Genomic DNA, 22,663 nt, shown 5'->3' on the forward strand with positions numbered 1-22,663 from the left:
ACCATTCTGTAAATTGTTGACATAAAATAAAAAACGATGCAATTAGTTCTTTTCACTGAAAAAGTGTTTTATTTACTTAACAGTGAGAGAGAGAAAAAGAAAAAACGAACAAACATACGTTTTTAAATCAGTCATTTTGGCATCAAAACCCATGAAAAGACAGTCTTTGACAATACTTATGATGCAGTTGCACTTTGATGCCTGCAGAGGGCAGCACAGTGCGACAAGCAACCATTTTACAGACTTTAAACTCAATTACATTTTAAAGGCTTTGCAAATCTTCATTGTGTAACACTGCATGCCATGTCTGGAGTGTGCTGTATGTGTGTGTCTGTGTTAAGGGGTGCATGCAGGTTGAAAGAAAAAAAGAGAACCCTGATTATGGTCAGTAGTGTTTTACAGCTTGATAATTTGTTTATTCAATTTTTCTTTTCAGACAAGTGCCCTGGCCCCCCTCCCCCCGAAACCTTCATAAATCCATCTCGGAGCCTTTCTTCCCTTTCTTGTTTCCCTGCATAAGAGAAAAGTACACAGATAACACAGGCATTTAAATAAGTGGAAGCATTTTACTGAGACTCAAGTTAACCACCGAATTTACGTTTTTAGGGATTATATGTCTTAATTTAGCCACACAAGGTGACAGTCATTTGCAACAACAACCCTCTTGTCCTGAGGTGCAAACCAGCCCATCAACGTGCAGCCCACATGTGTCATTATTGGAAAAAAAAGCAGCATGAATGCAAGTACACACAAAAAAAAACAACCAATATACAAGTATTAGTTAATACACCAATACAATCTGACCCTTGATCAGCCTTTTTAAGGTGACAAGATACAACGCAGAAGTGCATGAAAACGAGTGATTATTTGTACTCTCACCTGATGTTTTGGTTGTTCCGACTGCAGTCCTTTAACTTTAGATCTTTCTTGTTCAAGGGCAGCGTGTAATAATGTTACCTGAATAAAAGTATAAATACATTACTCATATGCACAAGCGTGTTGTGCTATCCAACAGCTCCACACTCCTCTTTCAGTGCTACACACCTGTGATGACAGTTCTTCCTTAATATGCAGTAATTCTTCCACCTGTAGAAGGATTTCTGCTTTGTCCTTCACTGAAAGAAAGAGACAAAAAAAAACATCAGAATAGAACATGTGAAAGCATCAGAAGGAAAATGTATTTAGTGCTCAACTCACTCTCTCCCTGTTGGAGCATTTTAAGCAGCTGGGCATTTCTTGCTTTCACCTCTTTGTATTTCACCTGCAGAGTTAACAAGTGAGAGGGATTATTTGTGGAGTACAGCGCATTTCCCACATTAGAAGCATAGGGAAGCATATCGTGCTACATGAGTGGTTTCACACGCTGGGAACTGCATGACATGGAGTCCACCATAACCAACTGTTACACGTTCAATCACAGCCTCTGCAGTATTAGAAATGTGGGGTTTGAATGGTCTACACAAAGGCTCAGGTGAGTGGTAAAGGTCACATGAATGCGTGATCCAAGGCTTCCCAGCAGCACACTGTATTGTAATGACACAATAATATACATAAGGTCCATCTCAGCGCTGGTCATACCGAGACCAGCGCTGAGATGCTTCACTTGTTGCCATCAATTAAAGACTTCATTTTCACTTGAATTACTCCGGTCCGTTCTTGAGCTCCCAACTAAAAGAACCAAATCTAACAACGTCTAACCCTCCTTGCACCTGTATAACCCTCCACTTAAGATGGCCTCCACCCTCGCTACTTGGCATCACTTCTACCTGCCGCATGCACTCACACCAGGTTCAGTGAAGGGACGAGGAGCGGCCCTTGTGTGTCATGGGAGGCTCGCCTCACAGCACAGTCAGAAACTGGAAGTCTGGGAAGGCTAACAGCCCCAGCAGCTGGCTTCCTTTGCAGTAAGAATAATGACCTGAAAGCAATCAGCCTTGTAGCCTAGCTCTTTCTTCCAACTCTTTTAAAAACCACTATATTTTAAGCAGATCAGCTGCTGACAGAAAGAACACAGACTGTCACAGTCCACTGAATTAGCAAGCTATTTGTATCGTAGTCGTCTGACAAAAAGTCCCGTTATCACCACTTCCTGTTGGACGGGCGAGACACTGAGTCCATGACACACTCAGGAGGACGGTACCTCTGATTTTTATGACAAAACGCACACGGGGATGTCAAAATGGAGACAGAGAAATGTCAAAAGGATACAAGGACATGAATGCGAATGGGAGAATAAAGAAAGGGAGAAAATCCTAAGAGGCGTGAAAGTGAGATAAATACATCTAGAAATTAGGGGGAAAAAAGACAAAAATTAAACTAAAATTAAACGCAATAATAAATCCTTTGTGGGAAGAGAAGAAAGGTGAAAAGAAAATAATATATACATAAAGGGATAAAAAATAAACAAAGAGAAATAAAACATAACCGACTGAGAAAAAGAAATAAAATTGAAAATTAAAAAGGCAGAGCAAATAATTGGGATTATTATCGTAAACTCAATAACATAAAATCAATAGAGGGGGAAATTAAAGCAGACATATGAATCAATATTTCACATTATTGCTGATTTAATATATATATATATCTGAATCGCATTTATTGGCATATTAATTCATTTACTGAGCCATTTATTCATTTTTGTATTTATTTCTGATAATGGAGGTTTCAGTCCTCCATATGTGGTTGATTGGCGTAAAATTAGCTATAAATGGATATGTGTGCTGGTCTGTAGCCATTCCACAACAGGCAAAATGCATGAAATTTAATTACAGAAAGATCGGGTCAGTTCCTCTAACTGCTAACCTCCCACTGTGAGATGGTCTTCTTTAGCTTATCGATCTCCTGGTCCTTCTTCTCCAGATCGTACTTCAGCTGTTCTGCTCGGGGGTCCTAGCAGCAGTAATGGGTAGAAAAAAAGCCAGTTAGGACACCTTCAAGGTTCCTCCTGATTGCGCTAAAAGAAGAAAATCAAGCCTCACTCTTGTGAAGTTTGGTCTAATCGCTTAAAAATGTGCAGACGGACTACTTTAAGATCGAGACATGAAAGCAGCAGGTGTGAAATGTCAAGAAAAAAAAAAGAAAAGAGAACTCGGTGCAAGTTTACATCATATCATAACTCGAGGCCGAATACAGACAGCAGGACGAGTATTTTGTTTGCACGCGTGTGCGTCCACTCACCGGTTCATGCTCTGTGGAGGTGTTGACTTCTTGTCCCTGGCTGTTAGTATATTGTTCACGTCTTTTCTCCCTTTGGACAATGCGACTAACGTCATCTTCCAATTTATTAAAAAAACGTTCCTCTTGCCCGATTCCTAATGCTAGGTTTGCCACTCTGGTGTCCTAATGGGGAAAATGGTCTGAATTGAAGCCGAGGCGTGCGTTATCAAATGTGCTAATCAGTGATAGATTATACAAAATTTGTCTGCAGTTAAATAGCATTCATTTTACAACACACCAAAAACAGCAGATACTGACAGAATGAGAGAATAACAAATCAGAAACAATCGAGCCGAGTCAAGGACTGTACAGCCGATTATGATGAGTAATGGACAAAGACAGTATTAATTAGGTATTACATAATGATTACTTCTTAAAATCTGTGAAATTGACAGCACGCTACTTTCTTAAGTTGTGTCTGATTAACAGCTTTATCATTATTTAATCATATTCTTATAAAAGAACTCATTTTAATTTCTTACAAACTGTATCAACTGATAAGTTTTGCGGGATGATGCCTTAACTAAGCAGAAAAAGTGAAGATTATATAAGCATCAAGTGTTACAGTATGAAATAGTTCTACTACTCGCACTGTAACTTCTTGCTCACCTCTTTGTCTTGCTTCCTACTTAAATGCTCTACAAAGAGAAGAAGACATCATTAAAACCGCTGAAACAAGTTTTTAAAAGAAAAACTCTTTAAAAAAAAAATCTTTTGTCAAAGGAATCCAGTTACAGGTTGTGCTTTGAAGGGACACCTGTGTGGACCTCAGCACAGAAATCTAACAGATTTTACAAGTGACATGCAAGCAAGTTTCTCCTCGCCTGCGCTGCCTTCAGCTTGGAAGTCCTGCAGAGAAACTGTCTTTTTGTCTTTTGCTTGCTGATTCTTCTTTTTTTCCTTCTTCCCTCCACCCTCTTTTCCTCCTCGTGACTTTGGCGAAGATGTGTTTGTGTGGCTCTGTTGGAGGAGAGCAGATCATTTCACTGAAACTTATAATTAAGGTCGTGAACTTTTGATTGGATTTAAATTTCCAATCTCATGCAAGAAATTCATTTAATCGCTCTGTTTTATTTCAATTCACAGAAACTGTTAATGGGGGAATTGGGGGAAGGTCAGAAAAAGGAGGGAAAAAAAAAATACTGTCAGCACCATGCATCCAAAGCCTGTTTTGAATCAATGGAAGCACATGCCTATTTGTTGTGAAACAGAAAAGATGTTAACAACACCTACACATGTAAATGTGTCACAAGAGTGTGACAGAACATGGCAGCAGTGACAGGACAGAGTGGGGTATTCTCTTTCTTTTTTGTGTGTGGGTGGGTGTGTGGGTGTGCTTGATGTACCTGTTTATGTTGTTCATACTCCAGTTTACTAAGAATCAAGGCCTTTTCCAAATCTGCTTCATACAGTTCAGTGGTTATCTAAGAAGAGGGGATGGAAATATACAAGGAAGATCATCACTTAAGAAACACTGCTGCCACTCTTTTGTCAAGCCTTGTAGGAATATCCTGTAAGAAACACTCCTCTATACTGCCGACATCTGAACAGCTCGACTCAAGACCGCAGGAAGTAACCTGGCTTCTAAAATGGCACACAAATCATACCACGATTATTAAACACATCTATCCTGTGGGCATGTTGTTCTCTTACCTGTTCATCTCTTTGCTTCCACTGTTGCCACCCCTCTGAGGGTATGTTGTGGTCCCCTGATTCGGGATTAAGAAGTTCACTGGCTATTCCTGACAGGGTCATACAAGGCGGCGGGCCACTAGACTTTTGAGGAATCTTCTTAAAGGCCAAATTACGCAACTGATAGAAAAAAAAAAAAAAAAAAAGAGATAAAATCTTTGGATTAAGCTACTTCAAACAGACCACCTGGTAACAAAGATATCGGTCTGTTTGAAGCTAGGCAGAAGAAACATAGCCAAATATATGAAAGTCAATCACAACAGGCACCAGCAGAAAAGGTATAACCTCGCTGAGACCCCTGCAGATCAGCCATGACCAGATAAACCACACGAGACTAATAACATTTCATTCAGAAACACAATTTGGTGTCCTGAGACTAGAAAAGCTTTAAGGAGCCCTTTGGATAGACTACTCAACGTTTGACAACATCAGCCTTGTACTCAGCGGTTGCTTTTTCCTCTTTACTCTTTTTTTAGAGTGGTGCCTTTTCTATATTTCCCAAGTGTACAATTCAAAGACAGAAGTCCTTTATCTGCCAAATGACGGCCCTTAAGATATCGTTTTTGACAATGCCAGTGATTCATTACAGCAGACAGCTATCACATCCTTCCCCATCTCAAAGGAATTGACCATACCTTGTGTCTTTATCGGTATGATAAACATATAAAATGTTTGTCATATCAAGTCTGAAATGAATAAGACCAATTCATTTTTACGAATACCTTTACTTCTGGAAGGAGTTACAGTTTAAAATTAGAGACCCATTGCCCTGCGAGACTGTAAAGCTTGAACTTTCTTTGGGACGGTGTGTCTTTCCATTGTTGTGTCTTTTGCTTATGCGATAATAATTTGACAGAAATCTCAATAACAATAAGCGGAACTTTTCCTATATTTGACAACAGCATTGAAAACTTTATTTCTGTTTCGGCTTCAGGAAAAGCTAAGCGAACACCTGGCAGCACAGTCTGCAGTTTCAGTTCCAGTGAAATGAAAAACAAAGAGCACCATCACCGCTGATGTCACAGAAAGACAGTCAGGTGCACAGCTCAATCATACACAGACATGCAGGGAAAAGGTGGGGTGGTCACTGGTTGCAAATGTCCTCAATCGCTCACCTCATTTGCCTCACTCTGCTGCTGCTCCTTCTTCTTCTTTTTCTTGTCTTTCTTCTTGTCATTGCCTTGAACAGCTTTCCCCCCGGCGGCTCCTGCTTTTCCTTGTCGTGGTTTCCCTGAGGAGTCACGTCCACTTTTGGTGTTCCCAGGCTTCCCCGGCTCAGAGACGTCGGAATCCGTGTCCGAGTCTATCTGGAGCAGGGCAAAACGGGATGCAGTAGTAGGGACGGTGATCATTGCAGACGATGCCATAGCGAAACGGAAAACTAAGAAACAAAAAACAGACAGTATCATTAGAATAACTTCAACAAGTTAGCTCACAGTCTCAATCCTTTTTGCAACATTTTTCAGTCAGCCGATTCATTTACAGCAACAGTGTGTCCAGTTCGTTTATTTTAACAAACACAGATAGTAAAACAATTTATTGTCAAGTTATTTGAACTGTGCCATTGCCAAAACTGCTGGTGGACGCGGCTACGTGTTAGCATTGCATAGCAGCGAGGTAACCTAGCTAGTCGGTTTTGTTAGCTTTTTAACAAGTGCAAAAGTTGCGATGCGTGCAGGTCGAAAACACCTTCATGGGTTCAGGATGTTCTCTTGTCTTTAATGCACTCACTGACTTGTGTTAGAGAGACATTATCATGAAGAAAATGTAATAAAGAATACTTTCACCTGTTCGTAAAGGAACTGTGGGTTGACGTCGGTTTGCTACCAGCGATTGTCTAACTGAATACGGAAGCTCAGTGGTACAAAAATAGTATGAAAGTGCGATTCCAGATGGTGTTTGTCCTTTTAGTATTTTGAAATGCCCGTTTTTATGTGAAGAATTTGCGTCTTTGTTCACAGGTTATCCCATCCGTTGTAGACATGTCATATAGTCTGTATTATGTTTTTTTCCCCCGATTTAAAACACAGTAGTTAACATTATTCACGAAGTTTAGCGTTTGTTCAGTTGTCATGGTAACATCTATCTTTTTCTCTTGACATGCTATCGCCTGTCTCATCACCATGACAACCGGGCAAACTCCATCCGATGAGACAGGTAGTTTCCCGTTAAACAATAATGAAAACGATAGTGGCCCTACAATTATTCTATCATTTCAAAATTTCTCCAAAATGTTAAGTCATTTCCTAGTTTGAAAATAGATAGCATGTCATGCAGTTTGAGCACACTTTTTCATAGCTCAGAAAACACTGAAAGCACCCAAAATCTGAGATTATGATGCCTATAGGTTAGTGGCACAAGGAAAGGTAATGAGGCCGCATAATGAGGACAAAACATTTGGACATACTTATAAGGAATTTTAATATATTAGACACTAAAAAGAGCTTCACACATTATATATTAAACAATATCTAAATTACACTCAAACCAAGTCAAACAACTAATAGTTCACAGTATACCTTCACACAGAATTGATCTTAGCGAATAGTGCTGTAAAAAGGGGAATAATAAACTCAGGTAATGCAGATTGTGCTAACTGTACGATGAGGAAGTGTATCGAGACAACAACAACAAAAAAAAAGCCAAAAATAACAGAAAAGTGCAAATTTTGCATCATTCACCCAAAATATACATAAGATTGTAAGTTTTGCATATAACATTTACATCCGAATGATTTAAGACATTATAAAAACAGTTTAAAAGTCTTTTTCAAGGATAACAATGTCGGGTAACAAAATAGAAGAAATATGTAGTGCTGATCAATCATCACAAAATAGAAAGTTTCACTCTCTTTTCTATTATAAACATAAAAATAAAGTCAGGATATGAAATTTGTCCATGTTTTTTCAGGTCCAGCCAGCAGTGGATTTCCTGAGTGTGATTTTTATCTTAATGAATGGCAAAATCTGAGAAATGTCAGAATAAATTAAATAAACCTTGGCTGTTCAACAAATGACAGCGGTAAATTGTTAAGCAACACATTCTTAAGTGATGATGTCACATGAAAAAAAAAAAACGTGGGCATTTTCACACCACATTTAAAATAAGAAGAAACATATTCAGTGCTTTTTTTTTCTCCAGCAGTCATTTACTCTCAATTTCCTTTGTTTACTGTCACCTCGCTGGAATCACCTGCTGACGCTACCAAGTGACACATAAGTGCGAGATCTGTGTAAAGCCAATAAATCAGTCTACAAATGATACAAAATCATGTGTCCTTTTTTCTGGAAACTTCTATGGAGTCTTCTAACGTTGACTCTGTGCTGGTATCAACAATAGACTGTTGCCTCCTTGTGGCAGAACCAGAGACCTGAAGGTCAGCTGCAGAAATCTGTACCAGCTCTTGGCGACACAGTCGGACAGGTGACATCTCTAAAGTCTCCCCAGACTGACCTCTCGCACTCCTTCCGTGGGTCTGTCTGAGTGTCTGATTGCATTCAGACAGCCTTGTCTTTTTCAGTGTTTGGCAGTCAGGAGAAGGAGGACATTGCATTTGGTGGGAAAGTCTGTTTGTAGAAGAATCTCTGTGTGTCTTTGTGTCCGTTTGCTCCGTGTATATCTTTGTGTATGTTGTTGTAATGTGAGTCCCTGTGGGTACTTCCTCAGAATTAGTTTGGGAATGTGTCTCCATATTGTTGCATAGCTTTTGTCTGTGCTCATGTGTGTGAGCGGGCTGATTGTCAGGGTGTAGTGCATCGCTGAGAAGCTCTCTGACTTTTTTTTTGAGCTGCCGGCTGGTGCTTTTGTAGAAAAACAGCTCTTTCTCCAGATGCTGAAGTCTTTCTTGTATTGCCTGTTGTGTCTCTCCTGAAACACCCTCTAACACACACATAAACAAGCACACAGGGTGAACAAACGTAAGTCAAACAGTAATATTTACTTAAAATATAACTAATAAGCCTCGGACTAGATCGTCTTGTCCAGGGTTCTCACCTTTAAGTTTCTTTAATAGAAGCTGAATGTTATTCTGGTGATCTCTGTGTTGCTGTGTGAGTCTGCGGTCTACATCCAGGGCCAGGCGCTGCATGGCGGCCTCCATCTCCCTTAGTACCGCCTCTTGCTCGCTGGCATGAAGCTCCAGCTCTTCACAACGCAAACGTAAATGGCGCTCTGACTCTCGGAGACAAACAACCTGCAGACGATGAAAAAGGCGTGACAAGAGCGTGACTAAACACAAAAAACACTATTACATATCATTACAAAAATACATTGTCTGATTATTTTTTTGCTGTTCAAGACAAGAAAAAAAACAAGTGTGGACGTTTAGAGTCATGTAAGAGAATAACGTGGAGCAAACAGGCACAGAAGGGACTTTTACCATATTATAACCTAAGTTTTTGTTTTAGAAATTGAACTTAAAACTGTCCGCTTAAACAATACATTTCTCAGCCTCCCAGAAACAGAAGGTGTAATTAAATCAACACAAAGGTAGTTTAGAATCGAAGCCTGCATGCAGTCATTGCTAAAGAAATTACAACAGAAGCTCTGCTTCCTACATGTAAAGCTTAATTATTTGGATATCAATACGTGTGAATTGATTTCATCTACCTTGTTGAAATATTTGACAAGCAGCTCTACAGTCTCGGGTGGTGAGAGCTCCTTCAGCTTCCTGATGACATCACAGAGCTGAGCAGGCTCAGAGCTTTGTGACTGATGCAAAGATGAGCCTGTGACTAACAGCTGCTCCTGCTTGTCCTGGATGGCGTGGTTTTTAAATTCTAGAGCTGCATCTAGAGCTTCTATAGCTTCCTGAATCTGAAGAAGGAAATGCTCCTCCTAGAGAAGGGTTTGGTGTAAATAAATATACATATAGAAATCCAACTGACGATGATAAGTACACAGAACACACAATGTTGTGTTTTTTCTGACCTCCACAGTGAGGACTCTTTTGTCCCTGAGCTGGGCGTCCAGAGTGTCTCTTTTCAGCAGAAGAATATCTCTCTCTTTTTCCAGCTCCACTATGGTAGCTCCTCCAGTCTCTCTTACAGTTCTACTTCTCTCAAGCTGCTCTTCCACAGAATCCAACTGCATCGACACATGCAGCAGGTCCCGACTCCTGGCCTGGAAAGTTAGTAATTGTGATGGGAATGTTTAATATGCATCTAATGAAAGTTGTTTTTTCTCTTATTTGTGACCTTCAGTTGTTATTTCTGGTTAACATCAAACACTTTTTTTCTTTTTTGCCCCACAGCTCCTGTGTATAAATGTCTCTCACTCTGCAGACTCATCCTGCAGACTCCAAATTCCAACTCATTAGTTGACTACAGAAGTGTCCATGAGAACATTTGAATTAAACTGAAAATAGGCCGACCTGACTGTAACGTAGCATCTTGGTCTCTAGTTTATTTTTCTGTTGCAGACAGGCCTCTCTGCGCAGGAGCACCTCTTCTCTCCTCTTCAGCTCCTCCTCTAGCTCCTGCAGCTCTGCTCTCTTCTTAAGAACCTGCTCCTCCTCGTCCTCCAGCCAACTACATTCTTGCATCTACAGTGAGGACAAGCAGGAGAAAACGTGTGAAAGGGGGAAAAGGGAGTAAAGACACGAGGGGGGATAAAGTAGAGTAGAGATAACAGAGAGAAAGGAAGACAAATTAAAATGCGGTAGAAGAAAAAGAAAATGCCGTATACAATGGGAACACTGTCAAAATTGCTATTTTGGAGAAGTGGAAATGAAAATCGAACCTATGAAGAACTGATGGTGTATTTAATATGTTACCATTCTGTGTGACTCTTCCTGGGGATGCATAGTTGAATTCCCTGCACTTTGTTCCTGTAAACACAAATATAACTCGTGTTCACTCAGAAAGCAGTTGATAATCTACCCATACTGAGAATAAGATTTGCACTTCCAAGTGAGTCTCAAATGAAACATGTATAAAAAATTACATGTTTCGTGGCTCTTCCAGATTTGAGGATTTGTTTGTGATAGTCAAACAAATGATAAAACCAGGTTTATGTTCTAACTTAAGCTTTATAACAAATAAAATGTCGATCCACACTAAATGGCAGGCCTAAATACATCACTGGCTAAAGATAGCAACCAAGTCATGCTATCAACAAACAAACTCTCACCCCTATTTTCTTGGAGAATTTCCTCCATCAACTCTTAAAAAAACTTTTTAAATATTTACATCAGCGGGGTTGACAAATCTAAGCAAGACTGAAACTAATTTAACATGATCAGTTGTGTTTAATGCAGTTTATTGTTGACAAATCTGAGCAAGACTGAAACTAATTTAACATGATCAGTTGTGTTTAATGCAGTTTATTGTTGACAAATCTGAGCAAGACTGAAACTAATTTAACATGATCAGTTGTGTTTGATGCAGTTTATTGTCAAAAATGAGTACAACTGACCCCGCAGTGGTGAAGCTCTTTGCTGCCCTCGCCGGTCCCTCTCAGCTGCCTCAGGCTGCTCTGAAGCTGTGCTGTCTGCTGCTTCATGTGCTGCAGGCTGTGGTACACTTCTACTCGAACCTGCTGGCTCTGCGTGGAAAGTCTTGCGAGCACACCCGCCTCTCCGCCATCACTGCTGTGCCTGACATGTCTGTCCACTGCTTGAGATTCTTTTTCTGTCAGATAAAAACACATTCAGACATGCAAATATTCCTCAGTGTAAGAGATATCATGAAAATGTATCAACTGAAACTGTTCAAAAGCAGCTCATCTGTGTAAAAACGTATAACAACATGACTATAAGATTATCGCTACAAGTTCATCACAAGAGTATATTGCTAACATATCTTGTCAGTGTAATTCTTGAATTTCCTAATGAGGCTTTTGGAAGCTGCAGTAACTCCATGTCAGTAGAAATATCTTGAAAAAATGAAGTCAGCCAAAGATTTCTAATGCTCTGCAGGAACACACAACCATGTAGACATACCAGTTTTGTCCAGTTCTTTGATGAGGTCCTCCTTCATGCGCATGTTGACGGACAGATCATAGATCTTTCTCACAGTAGCACTGACTTTTCTTGCCTTCCTTGTGCAGTTGTCCACGGTGTCTAAGAAGAAATAGCCACTGACAACTTGAAAAGCAAACAGCTGCTGGATACATTACACCACAAAAGAAATCTAAGACATAAAAGGATGCCCTATCAACATGAAAGGGGAAGAAAATTACAGAATGGGAGCTAAAGTGCATGAAAAGCATACCTGTGGTCTGCAGAGGCTGCTGTACTAATGGGCCTCCATTATATTTTTTATCTTGTCCACTGCTCTTCTCCAATTTCTTCTGCCGGCAGGTCCATGTTCGGTTTAAAGAACGCCTGAGGTCAGATTACCATGTTTAATTAGGAAGATATTATCAGATTCACTCGATTAACTCTAAGCAAGGGTTTTCACTACTGGAAAGAACTGGATTGCCATTGCAATTTAGTTCTTGCATGGAAAATTTTGATAGAGGTTTACATTTACAATCTTATTATATAATAAATCGGTGACTTCATTTTGTATTTGTTATGTCTTGTTAACAAAAGCCCCAAAATCTAGTGCCTGAGGTCTTGCAGTAGCTAACTGTTGGCGCATGGTCAAAGAAGCAACCAGGAGTTGTTTTAGACACACTCTCACCTAAATCCCTTTCTGTCCATAAAACTGTCCTCCTCCTCCTCTTTCTTCTCTTGACCCCTGTCTTTGCTCTCAGCCTGTTGTTTAATAAATGGGCAGTAAACGTCATCCTTTTCCTCAATCTCAGCCAACAGGAGGTGGCCACGCATCTTAAAAGCTGCCATCACCCTCTCCAGTGAATATGCTGGTGGACTGGAATGGATCTAAAAAAAAACACACGCATTTGGACAAAATTTTGCTCATAATTAAGACAATCATAGTTAGAAGCAAAGCTCAAGCATGGGTGGTAGAACAGATCCACACAGAAACAATTAGACGCACAGAGCGAAACAGTGCTGCTGCCTACCGTCCTAGGAGGCCTGTGCACGGAGCTGTATCTGATCAGGGGGACACTGTTGGGTCTTTTACCCAAGTACCCAGAGGCACTTGCTTCCTCAGTTGCCCCTGAGGTTGTCTCATGAAAGGCCACAAAGTTGCTGCGAAGGCGGTCAATCAGAATCTGCTGATTCACCAGCTGTTCCGTCTGACCAGTCACACACAAAGATGCAAACAGAAGTAAACAACAAATGAATACAGCGCTCAGACTGCATCAGATTTAAGGACAGTTTTATAGATTTAGCGTTTGGAACGATCTCCTTCTCACCTGTATTTGAGTGCGCTCCTTCTCTTCCTCTAAAGCTACAAGGTGGGTCCTTCTCTCTTGAAGGAGTTTCTCAACTTCTTCTTGGGCCTGTCTCAGTTCTGCATCTTTCTGCTGCAGTAATTGTTCTTTTATGTGGAGAGTCTCCTAATGTTAGAATAAGCAGACAGGAAGTATATGAACTGGCCAGAATAGCATTTTTTGTAATGTAACTTATTTGATCCAGTGAATTTATTGCTTTCATTAATTTAATAATAGCGTCGAGGGAGGGGTTAGAAAATGTAATAATAGAATTTTTTTGACATTTCCTATTGGAGACATAAGGACTATTTTGTAACCTTAAGACTGGCATAATTCCAATTAGGTATGGAAGTAAACCAGTACGAAAGGAAGCATAATCCTGATTAAGGTCTGAAGGGGTTGCAACCAATTTTAATGTCACTTAAGCCTGGACTCTTCTCTTTTCTCTGTGGTGTAGAGCATGTACATCATACACAACTTTGACACAGTTCTTTAAAAGGTTTGAGCACTGTGACAGTCATACGTTACTGCCTGTGAAACCGACCACATTTTGATTGTTTTAATTATTTTCTATAGTTTGGATGAAAATATTTGAAAGGAATCTTCTTTATGTATAACCAATCTCCAATTATTGCAAACCTGTAAGAGAAATATTGCCCCCCCCCCAAATTTTAATAATTACCTGGCATGTGCAGAGTTCCTCTTCAAGTTTCAAAATGTTTACATGGTGAGTTTGGTTTTTATGACCTCCTGAAGTTTGGTGTGACTGACAGACAGCTGTCAGTCTCTCCTGCCAATCTTGCAGTCGCCGCCTGAAAGAAAGACTTGTAGCTGGACCAGAGACATCTGAAAGCAGAGCTGCAGCTTCCTGTGCCAAGAGGCAGTAGTGCCTTGCTTCCTCTTTGCTCACTTTCTTCTCTGGTTCAGATATCCTGATCTGACTGGACTGTTTGAAGCCGTCCCCCTCTCCACCTCCTCCTGCTGCTGTCATCTGCCTTTCCATCTCCATGTCTTTCTCCTTCTCTTTCAGAAGCTCTCTGAGTGTCTGCACTTCATATTCCAGCTCCTCTAATCGAGCCTCACTGGGGTGCCAGGTTGTAGGGCATGATTTAACCTCCGTTTGAGTGGATGCTGCTCCTGGACAGTTGCGGATATGACGAGCCTTGGATGCAAACTGTAGCACATTCAGTGTTTCAGCAACAAAGTGGTGAGAGGGGCTTACACATGCTACCATCAGCGTATGGGCGGTGCCTCCTAGGGAATCTCGAAGGAGACGGGTGATCTTGGCATCTCGGTATGGTATATGTGCACTGTTGCTGCTGTTACCACGACGATTTCGACCGTGTTCAGAGAGGGCACGGATAACGTTACCAAGCGCAAGTAGGCCTGTGTTGATATGAGCAGCCTCTTTGAGCTGTGTTCCCGGGTTTGCAGTCTTTCCAGCACGTTCCGAACCGGCTAGGTCAACCAGACATAGTTTAGAAGACTTTAAAGAGGAGTTGTTGTCTCTGTGGCGACAGATATTGACATGAATGGTGAGGATGGCGTGAGAACGACTGGAATGCTCGTTCATCCCTGTAGCACCAGTGTGGCGCAGGGCATTTCCCATCTCTACAACACTGAGCAGCTCCTCTGCTGAAGTGACAACCATCTCTTTGACTCCCACCACCACTGAAAACACACACAAAACACACACACAATAATGCTAAAAAAAAAAAATCAAGAATGTTCTATGTGTTGTTGCCTTTCCTTCAGAGACAGCCTGTGGTATAAAATACGGCTTGGAAGACAGGGGAATTAATAATATAAGGAAGGGTCCAATAAAAAGATTTTGCTGTTAATGGAAGTGCAGTTCATTTTTAAAACTCACAACACAACTGACACATGAGAGAGGAATGAAAGGACAGCTTTGACATAATAAATGTAAGCTTTTTTCTTAAGTAGAACTAGGTTGAGGGTTAAAAAAATAAGGACAGAGCTTGTTGCATCATTTGAACTCTAAATGAAAAAAATAAACATACTCCCTTACCTGTGTTTCCCCTCTCATCCTCTCTGATATGAAGCTCTTTGTGGGTGGTGTGCATCTCCAGCAGGTCTCGAAGTTCCTCCCTGTACAGCTCCATATATGAGGCGCGCACCATTGCCTCCACACCATCACTTTTCTTCCTCTTCTCCTCAAGCAACAAGAACAAATCCTGGGCAACACGGTCAATTATTCCTCCCTCTTCATCTGAGAAAGGACGCAGTTATTAAGTACCATACATGCTCCAAAGAGCAGAAATATTAAACACATATACTGGTGAAGATACCCCTTTTCACTAGGATTTATTCATATGGACACATGCAATCCCCTGAGCCTCCACACATAAGGGACAAAACAATCCTCCAATATGTAATTTCCCCATCATTCAATCCGTTCTCCTAAATCTCCTCGTTTAGGATCTTCCCAGTCTTATTTCTGTTACAGTTAACTGTCAGATGTCAACTTACCTTGGTTCTTCCCTCCCAGTGTGTACGTCTTGCCTGACCCCGTCTGTCCGTAACAAAAAACGGTTGCATGGTAGCCGTTCACCAGAGACTCCACCAGGGGCTGGACGCAGGACAGGTACACCTCGTCCTGGGTTGCTGTCGGTCCAAACGCGTGGTCAAAGGAGAAGAGACGGTCCGAGCCAAGCATCAGCTGCGCGGAGTCCGGCACCACTCGCACACATACCTGGTGGTGGTGGAGGACTTCTTTGGGAAGAAGGGGACGGATGCGGACCGCCACCCGGACACACTCCTCGCTCATGAGGGGTGAAATATACCGACGTAATTTTAATGGAAAAGGACTTCGTTCCAAACACCTTACGACTGTGGTTGAGTTTTTAAAAGTGCCGAAAAGCCAACAATCTACAACTTATGAAGGCAAACCGTTAAACACCGGCAGTGTGCGTTCATCTGCGGCCTTTGTCATGTTTGTGAAGTTCTCCAGATTACGTTTGTTTTGGCTTTTCGGTTTCCCGGGAAACTGCTGCCGGCTGTGACGCAGCAGTCGAAGAAAGCAGGAAGACGCGTTCAGGCGGGCCCCGGAGCGGAGTCCTGAAGGCAACAGCGCCACCCTCCGACTATAATGCGAACGTATTCTGGTATATTAGCCATGTTTCTGCAACTACTATACCAGCAGTGGAACCTTGTATTCATGTCACCACTTGTCATTTGATCACTGTACTAGCACACATCTTGACCCAACAAAACAATGTGGGTCTCCATTTCAAGATAAGTCAAATTAATTATAAATTACAGTGTGATAGGATTTGAAAGGTGTTTCATGTAGATATTGCTGAACACCAAATGCAACCCATTGCTGACAATTTGAGTACTAATCAAAAAATGACTGGACTCAAATGTGTTATACCTGAATTACACAGAGGACCTCTTTCATGAACTGCCCTGGAAACATCCTGACTTAAAGTGTAAATGGTGAGGAAACATCTTTATTATCCAACTGAAGGATTCACTTAAAAGTCAAAATGCATCTAACAAAAATATAACATTGTTGCTGCTGTTTATGAGTGTGAATTCGCTGCCTGCTGAATTATATATTCACATGGTGTACGTTGTAAACAGTTAAGAGGTTTATAAGATTATGTTCCACCAGACACTGTAAACATTTTAACTGACTGTAATCTGACAACAGTGCTATATCCTCCCTCCTGTTTCCATTACAAACAGAAAGAAGCCTGTCTGAACAGACAGTATATATGGCACAGATTTGCTTGGCTTCATCCCAGGAAGACACTAGTGCCAAGGCAGCAAGCTGCGAAGTGCACTCCACAGAATGTATGGCTGCCAGCCATCTCATCAGTAGTAAATGCAGCGTGTGTGGTGTATGGGAATGTGGGCCATCTCTCTGTGATGCTGCTTGGCAAATGGCCACAGGTAGAAGTCAATGATTGCGGAGTTGACGTTGCAGGCCTGCCCATCTCTCTCCTTCACCAGCTTGCAAAGATGTTCTTTGATCAGCTCCACAGACCAAATCGAACAACCTCGGATCTCAACCTCCCTCTGGTCGCCTGAACAGAACAGCTCCCCTGAGAGTGATCATATACAATGATTTTTAAGCAGTTTATTTGTCAAGACCAGACAAACACATGCACACACTCCTGTCTCACCGTTCCTCAATGCTTGCATCAGTGTGTCAGAGTATCGCAGCGCTCCTAAGTAGACAAGCGCCTGAGGAACCCTGTAGTCTGCAAACATGGTGAGCCAGTCTATGTTAATGGTGTCTCCCTGTCCTCTGTCCTCCATGACACCCCAGAAATCTGCCACTAGGATCTGGGCTCGCTTGTAGAATGAGATCCTTTTGCCCTGAGACAAATTAAGAGAGCAAGCCAAATTTAGAAGGATGTTTATTTGTTCTTGAGTCGTCTATTTATAACTTGAGATAAGAATAGTGACAACATAAGTGCAAAGAGTATAATTTACGCCATCACTTATTAAACACAATGAAAACAGCAGTGAAAATTTGCCACACTGACTTTGGCCAGGAGGTGGAACTCTCATGTTATAATTCACCTAAAATTCTCCAAATGCAAACACTTATTTCAGATCCCAAAACACTTCTTACGCGCCTTCAAGATGTTTGATGTATTTTCACTTGGCAATGTTTCAAAATGTCTACACACTTGTGCAGTGCATTCATGGTGCATGCAGTCACTCTGGAAGAAAATATAAAACTCATCCCCACTTTTGGAATTTAAATATTTGCCCATTGCAATTTCATGTTTGTACACGGGTACAAAGTACTTGATAATAAATGAACACATAACTCTCGCCTGTGTCGTGACAGTTGCAGCTCAACAGCCAGACAGCATTTCTGACAGCATGAACAAGTGCACTAATTACAGTGCACATCTGTAAGACAATGTCTTTGCATATTTCCAGACAATTTATTCAACTATTTTTAGAGTGGGCCCGCTGAATCCTTACCTCATACGTAGCTTCATCTCTGTAGGATGGGATCTTCTCCACAATGAGCTCCACCATCTTTTGGGCGTCGCTTCCGGCTTGGCTGATAAAACTTCTGAAACTTCCACCCTGTTCCAGCAGCACACGGCCACCTTCAGTCAGCACCTTGTTAGATATATTCAGATAGTGACGCGTTTATAAATAGAAGAGGTGAATAGCTGTACACTTTAAATTTATACTCGAAAAGACGATGTCATATGTAGGACTGATGAACAGAACAATTCCTTTTTGAGCAATGTTAAGTTTTCTTACACACAAACACACACTGACTGCATATTATCATGATAATCTTAGAACCTGGTGGCGCTCCTGAAGCATCGGCATGGGTGTTTCATTGTCTGATCGAAGGACATGTCCCAACTCCTCCACACTCATCTGAGAGAAGTACTTGGGGTCAGTAATTGGTATACCTGTGGAGAGTGGAGAAGGGAAGCAGCTGGAGGGATTTATCTTTAGTAAGGAACTAATATAGAGGAGAAAAAATCTCAGCAATGCAAAGTTAGAGTTATACTGTGCTGTAATGATAAGACTATATCTCCACAGTAGCCATTTTCACAAGAGATGAAAAAGATATAATTTTCTTTCTGATGTCATGCTGTCAATCCTTGAGATTCACACTCTGGAACAAGGCTACCTGTGCCTTTCAGAGAGAATCTCTTGTAATTATAAAGGCCAGAGCGACCACATATTGAGAGCACTATTCCATATGAGACATAATTGATTAATATCCGGAGTCATTCGCGCTAATTATAAATTATGCTCCGGCTCATGCAGAGCTACAGGCAATTTTCCAGAAGCCTAAGCTCAAGTAAAGGGCACACACACAATAACTGACTATTATGAAACCACACAGAACGGAGCACACATGGGTAAGATACATCCTGATGGCCTGAAGCAACCTTTTGACATCTGAATCTGGCCTGCAATGTTCTTAAATGAAAAAATATTATTAATAAATAAATAAATAAAAGCCAGTACTTTGATGAAACTTAGGGGTGAAAACAGACTATACCACCATTTCACTTGATTCTAACAAAACTGCCGTTTATACTATTGGCAGGTCCACAATCCACAGGTTAGAAAGGTCACCAGCTGTGATGTTGATTCCAAATGTTCCATTTTCAATCAAGAGCAAGGCACCTTAATATTTTGTCACAAGTGTCGACGAAAAGGCAGAATGTTTGATATGGGAGATCATCGCAATGCTCAAAGGGTATAACATCAATAGACACCTTTAAATTACGCATGCTAACAGGAGAATGAAGAAAAAGCTATCAAACTGTTCTCCTACAGTCAAAATCAAAATCATATGGAGATTTTTTTTCCGTCAACTTACTATCTTTTTTATTTTGTGTGTAACTTTGATGAATCATGTAAAAATACCAGATTTATCCATGCAACTATGCACCTGGGAAAATGATGTCACGTATGCTCAGGCTACATCAGAGCACAGTGCAGTAATATAAAATGTTGCTCTTATGCCCGTTTGATACAGCGGAAAACTGAATTATGGTGTGCACACCTCATTTTTTTTCAGTGACATACTGTACATGCTCTCACCTTCTTCCATGGCCCGGGTGATGGAGGCACATAGGGTCATGTAGCCCGTGTAGGTTGTGCCTTTATAGGTCACCTCACACTGTTGATTTTCTTTCTCTGGCCAAAAGGAGAAGTTCATGGTGTCTACCACAAACACCCAGTTCAATGCCTGCAGTGTTACAATACACAAATAAACTTGATCAAATGTTATTTTTCCTACCTGGTGCTTGTCTTTAAATCATTTTGGGTCAGTAATAGTAAACCCGAGTGGCAAACACTTACCGAATACTGAGAATGAGAATAAAACTAAAGCTACAACAAATTATTTTCATCATCTTTCACTATATATTCCAGATAACTCCTCAGGAATAACTCATCAGAGGATTTATTTCTGGAAACTGATCTGAATGTCAGATAAGAAGCTAAAATGCTCATTAAGAGAAAGATTACAGATTACTAAAACAATCCCTTCAAATATTCCAATTCTGCCCAGCCTACAGGGTAGTTAAAACCAAAGATTTCCAGCTTATAACATCAGAAACCAGAGAAAAGCAGACAATTCTCACATCAAATCATCTGCTACACAATTATTTCTGCAAAATAAAGATAAAAAAAATCTCTGTTTTTAAGTATCTGAAGCCACAAAATAATCATCTGTGCAAAATGTATAAAAAAAGATATAGTCTACACTGAAAGACAAATTTCAAATCCTCTTAAATTTCGTTGTTATCACCTCTCATAGATTATCACCAGTCACCTTGCTTCTACTTATTAATGCACTACTCCCATTGCCTTGTTGAACTGCAATGAACAGAAACAACTATGTAGCACACGGTTCACTGTTTAATAATAAAATAATATTTTAGCACTCTGTGGGACTCTTGATGTTGAGAAACTCCCCTGGTCAGAGGTGGGTTCTGGGGCTAATGGATTTGCCTTCTTCCAGCCACTGGCTGTCAAGGCGTCGCTGTGTCGGAGACTGAAGAGCATCTCTGCCACCTTCTGCACTCCTGCCTCCTCCACAAAGACATCTTGACTACGCGTTGCAATGAACTGCCCAGACTCTCTGGGTAACAGGGCTTTTTCCATGATGGGTGAAGAAAAGAAACAACTAAATAAAAAAGTAAATAAAAAGAAAGAAAACACATGTGGGTAACAAGCACTTATTAATATGAATACATTCTCCAGCAATATCTAAAGTGTAGGTAAGTCCAAGTGATTTAGTGTGAAAATAAATATGTCCTCTGGCATTCACAAAGTGATTACTGTTGGTTTAAAATAAGCATCGGAGCACTGCTAGTCAAAAACATTTGCACATCCGGAGCAGCGAGTATGATCACGCCTGGGTGGGTGCTCACTGATATGATTGGCTGGGCCCTTTTCATAGGGAAACACCAATAACCTGCTATAACCTACGGTCTCTGATGAAGCACCGTTTTAAAGATCATCTGCCTGCTTTATTAAAAGCCACAGGCCGATTACTGACCAGGTCTTTCCTTCAAAGGGCCCCAATGTGTGCACTCATACAACGATTAAATAGTTTAAAACTGCTCAGTTTATTTTTCATGTTGCATACTTAATTTTTTTCCTGAGATCATAGAGGAAATAAATCTCAAAATATTGACATTGTCTGTTGGCCAAATTTTTATCTTAACACTGATGTCGGCCAAGAATATCATGATCAGCGCATACCTAAAAATAACCATGAAGAGAGAATATTGATTCAAAATAAACTGCAAGATCCCCAGCAGGACACAATGTTGCATCTGAATGCATGTGATTTACGATTGTTGTGCACAGTCTGTGTGTTTCAGTCCTCTTAAGAATGATTTGGAGATAAGGGGCTTTTTTTTCTTTTTTTTTTTGTGGACACAATGTCTCCAGGTGCCTGCAGATTCTTGGTAAAGACACAGACAATATGAGTAGATGTATCTATGTTCAAGTTGAAAAGCTCGTGTAAGTTAACAACGAACCTCTCAGAGCTTACATACATTTCAACAATAGCATTGAAGCTTTAAGACGCAGTACAACGTAGGTTATGGGCTGGTTTCCAAACTCCCTCTATAGGGTTTAAATCTGCGTATACAGAACAAGAAAGGATTTGTACACAGGAGCATTTCAGACCAACATAACTGCATCCTTGTAGTGCGTTAATGTGAGCCGTGATGCACTAACACAGTGGCCTTTCGAGTGAAAATTCATTTTCTAATACGTGCACTTGTTTTCGTATTTTTGAAACGTAGTTATTCTACCAAGTCAGCACGTCAGTTGTCACGTCATAACGTTGGACTGAAATGACGGACAAAGTACATCAACTGGATGAACAATCACGTTGGCGTCATGCCTTTTTTTGTTGTCGTTAACGTTACTCCTGTGTGGACATTTCTGAGCTTGCACACAAAGATAAATCATGAGTTCGACTTTCTGGATATAAACTTACTTTTCAGCTGCAACGTAGCTTATTCCCACACAAATTAACGTTGTGCTTCCCTCAACGGCGATAACTAGGACATGCTCGTGCTATCCACTACCCGTTTTCAGCTATTGGCCAATCAGATCCTCGCTCGTGGGTTCACCGCCACCTGATGAACCAATCGTTGTAACTCCGGAGAGGAAACAGGAAGAATGTCCGTCACCAATCGTGAACGAAAAATGAACGAGTGAACAAATAAAGACTAAAATTCAATCAATAACATTGTAAATTGTCCAAGTTGCCCCAACTTGCATATCGTTAAAAGTCCAACTTCTATGTTTTATTGATATGTCCTTGAGCTTTACACATTTTTGTAGTCAAACTGATTGGTTCTGACTATAAACTTTGAAAGTAAACTTTGGAGAGTAGACGAATTTATTACTTTTAATCCTAATCCAGTAGGTGGACAGAAAGCACATCCATTTGCAAACCTAAAAATTCAACTAGAAAGAG

General features: G+C 40.7%; 3 protein-coding genes across 5 annotated transcripts; all 3 read right to left on the bottom strand.

Moving 5' to 3' along the window:
* Positions 1-58: 58 nt before the first annotated feature.
* Positions 59-6,762, bottom strand: gkap1 (G kinase anchoring protein 1). 2 transcript variants are annotated; one of them, XM_075467815.1, is made up of 12 exons: positions 6,696-6,762; positions 6,024-6,289; positions 4,870-5,028; positions 4,563-4,640; positions 4,041-4,176; positions 3,826-3,854; positions 3,178-3,339; positions 2,803-2,889; positions 1,198-1,261; positions 1,045-1,115; positions 880-957; positions 59-511 (listed from the first exon to the last, which is right to left on the bottom strand). In XM_075467815.1, exons 2-12 carry the CDS (start codon positions 6,273-6,275, stop codon positions 470-472), a joined length of 1,158 nt encoding a protein of 385 aa, XP_075323930.1. In that variant the 5' UTR covers positions 6,276-6,289; positions 6,696-6,762; the 3' UTR covers positions 59-469. The 2 variants fall into 2 exon arrangements, with proteins under 2 accessions (XP_075323930.1, XP_075323931.1); XM_075467816.1 differs by lacking the exons at positions 4,563-4,640; positions 4,870-5,028.
* Positions 6,763-7,356: 594 nt separating this feature from the next.
* On the bottom strand, positions 7,357-16,204 carry LOC142382213 (kinesin-like protein KIF27). Its single transcript, XM_075467817.1, has 15 exons — positions 15,682-16,204; positions 15,221-15,421; positions 13,874-14,862; positions 13,174-13,317; positions 12,877-13,053; positions 12,534-12,733; positions 12,120-12,232; positions 11,849-11,968; positions 11,323-11,537; positions 10,682-10,735; positions 10,280-10,450; positions 9,838-10,029; positions 9,517-9,744; positions 8,902-9,100; positions 7,357-8,787 (listed from the first exon to the last, which is right to left on the bottom strand). Exons 1-15 carry the CDS (start codon positions 15,977-15,979, stop codon positions 8,177-8,179), a joined length of 3,912 nt encoding a protein of 1,303 aa, XP_075323932.1. The 5' UTR covers positions 15,980-16,204; the 3' UTR covers positions 7,357-8,176.
* A 450-nt stretch (positions 16,205-16,654) lies between these two features.
* Positions 16,655-22,399, bottom strand: qng1 (Q-nucleotide N-glycosylase 1). 2 transcript variants are annotated; one of them, XM_075467826.1, is made up of 7 exons: positions 22,178-22,399; positions 20,637-20,848; positions 19,759-19,905; positions 18,496-18,608; positions 18,160-18,303; positions 17,343-17,538; positions 16,655-17,261 (listed from the first exon to the last, which is right to left on the bottom strand). In XM_075467826.1, the coding sequence occupies exons 2-7, from the start codon at positions 20,824-20,826 to the stop codon at positions 17,032-17,034; spliced, it is 1,020 nt and encodes a 339-aa protein (XP_075323941.1). In that variant the 5' UTR covers positions 20,827-20,848; positions 22,178-22,399; the 3' UTR covers positions 16,655-17,031. The 2 variants fall into 2 exon arrangements, with proteins under 2 accessions (XP_075323941.1, XP_075323942.1); XM_075467827.1 differs by lacking the exon at positions 20,637-20,848 and having other exon boundaries at positions 19,759-19,906; positions 22,178-22,394.
* Positions 22,400-22,663: the final 264 nt, after the last annotated feature.

This window comes from Odontesthes bonariensis, chromosome 6, assembly GCF_027942865.1.
Source record: "Odontesthes bonariensis isolate fOdoBon6 chromosome 6, fOdoBon6.hap1, whole genome shotgun sequence".
NCBI lineage: Eukaryota > Metazoa > Chordata > Actinopteri > Atheriniformes > Atherinopsidae > Odontesthes > Odontesthes bonariensis.